This window comes from Echinops telfairi, unplaced genomic scaffold, assembly GCF_000313985.2.
Source record: "Echinops telfairi isolate 266 unplaced genomic scaffold, ASM31398v2 ScPeMD7_7458;HRSCAF=8496, whole genome shotgun sequence".
Taxonomy (NCBI): domain Eukaryota; kingdom Metazoa; phylum Chordata; class Mammalia; order Afrosoricida; family Tenrecidae; genus Echinops; species Echinops telfairi.
The window spans coordinates 27,438,527-27,439,938 of record NW_022111358.1 but is presented as its reverse complement, the minus strand read 5'-3'; the positions used below and the strand labels follow the sequence as shown (position 1 = coordinate 27,439,938).

Below are 1,412 nucleotides of genomic sequence, written 5' to 3'. Positions count from 1 at the left end.
CCCCCAATGCAGCCTCACACACACAGCAACACCGACACCCTCAAGCAGCCGGAAGGCATCACACCACAGCCCACCAAGTCAGAACACTCTCCACTCTCAGTGTGTCTTCCCCACAACCTGGAGAGGCTGGGCTGTGTGCTGCCTTGTCCACCTGAGGTATGAGCCCACCCTCTCTGCCCCTCTCTGGTTACCTGGCATTGCTACTCAGACACCTTCTGGTGGAGAGTTAAGGTGTCTGAGGATTACAGGAAGGTGTGCACACTAAAGAGTAGGTAGGACACCCAGCACCTAGGACGGGTCCTGTGTCGCCAGGCTTAAAGTGCGGGGCTGCTTTAGGAAAGGTGGGCAGTTCCAACCCACCCACCGGCCACTCGGAGGGAGGAAGATGTAGCAGCCTGCTTCGGTGGCGACCCCAGCCTCAAAAGCCCTGTGGGGCAGTTCACCCAGTCCTAGATGGTTCAGTGGCCTCGGGCTGGGGGCTGGGGGTGGGGGAGAGATTTCAGCTTCCAGCATTATGCATTTCCCCCACTCCCACCCACCCCCGCCCCTGCGGAACACACACTCTCCCAGCTCTTTGCCCCACACAGCCCAGCCTTGGCAAGTCCACGTCTGTCCCCCTCTCCTACCGCCCCCTGCCCCAAACTTCCAAACAGCCCGGGAATCTCTCCCCCAAGAACCAGAGAACGCCCCGCCACCCCACCCCACCCCACCCCTCCCAGGCCCTCGGAAAGTGACAAAGCAGCCAGTCCCGAGGCCGGCCCGACAGACACTTGTTTAAAAACAACCTCGAGCACCCTCCCCCAGTCCAGACCCCGCGATGAGGCAACTCGGCAGCCAGCCGGGCTCGGCGCCACGGGTTGCCTCCCCAGCGCCCCTCCACCCCGCGACCCTGCCCGGCGCTGGCGGAGCGCAACCCCGGCCCGGGGAAGGGGCGGGGAGGGGCAGGGCGGAGGGGACCCCCGAAAGGAATCCGGCCGAGTCCGGTCTGGGGGCGGAGGCGGCCGACTGGGAGAGCGGGGAGACAGCTCGCGAGGCAGGAGGGGGAGAAGGCGCTCGCGCGCGCCGCGCACTCCGCCCTTGGGGAAACTTTGGGAGCGACTTCCGAGCACCCGGTGGGGCACGTTCCCGGAGCCCGACTCCGCACTGGAGCTCCCAGCGCCTCTCCGGTGCAGCTGCCCACCCGGGCCCACCTGGTCTTGCCCCCTCTGTGCCCGAGGGTCCGGCTGCCCGGAGCATCCCAATTGTCCCCCAAGTTCGGGTCCCGGGAGCCGGCGGACCCACGGCCCGCCCCGGCTGCAGGGCGGGCCGCCGCTGCCCCGCGCCCTCCTCCCCGCAGACCCACCGTGGGTGCCGGCGACTCCGGGGGGCAGGAGGGCGAAGAGGAGCCCCCAGCGGCACCAGGCCGCCAGCTC

At 67.8% G+C, this 1,412-nt stretch overlaps 1 protein-coding gene across 1 annotated transcript in view; it reads left to right on the top strand.

The window, feature by feature from the left end:
* The window catches only part of PGAP3 (post-GPI attachment to proteins phospholipase 3), a 34,408-nt gene that overhangs the window by 3,365 nt on the left and 29,631 nt on the right, over positions 1-1,412 (top strand). Inside the window, exon 3 of the mRNA XM_004707120.2 lies at positions 1,217-1,347. Within this exon, the coding sequence (XP_004707177.2) occupies positions 1,217-1,347 (131 nt within the window). The remainder of the gene's footprint in view (positions 1-1,216; positions 1,348-1,412) is intronic.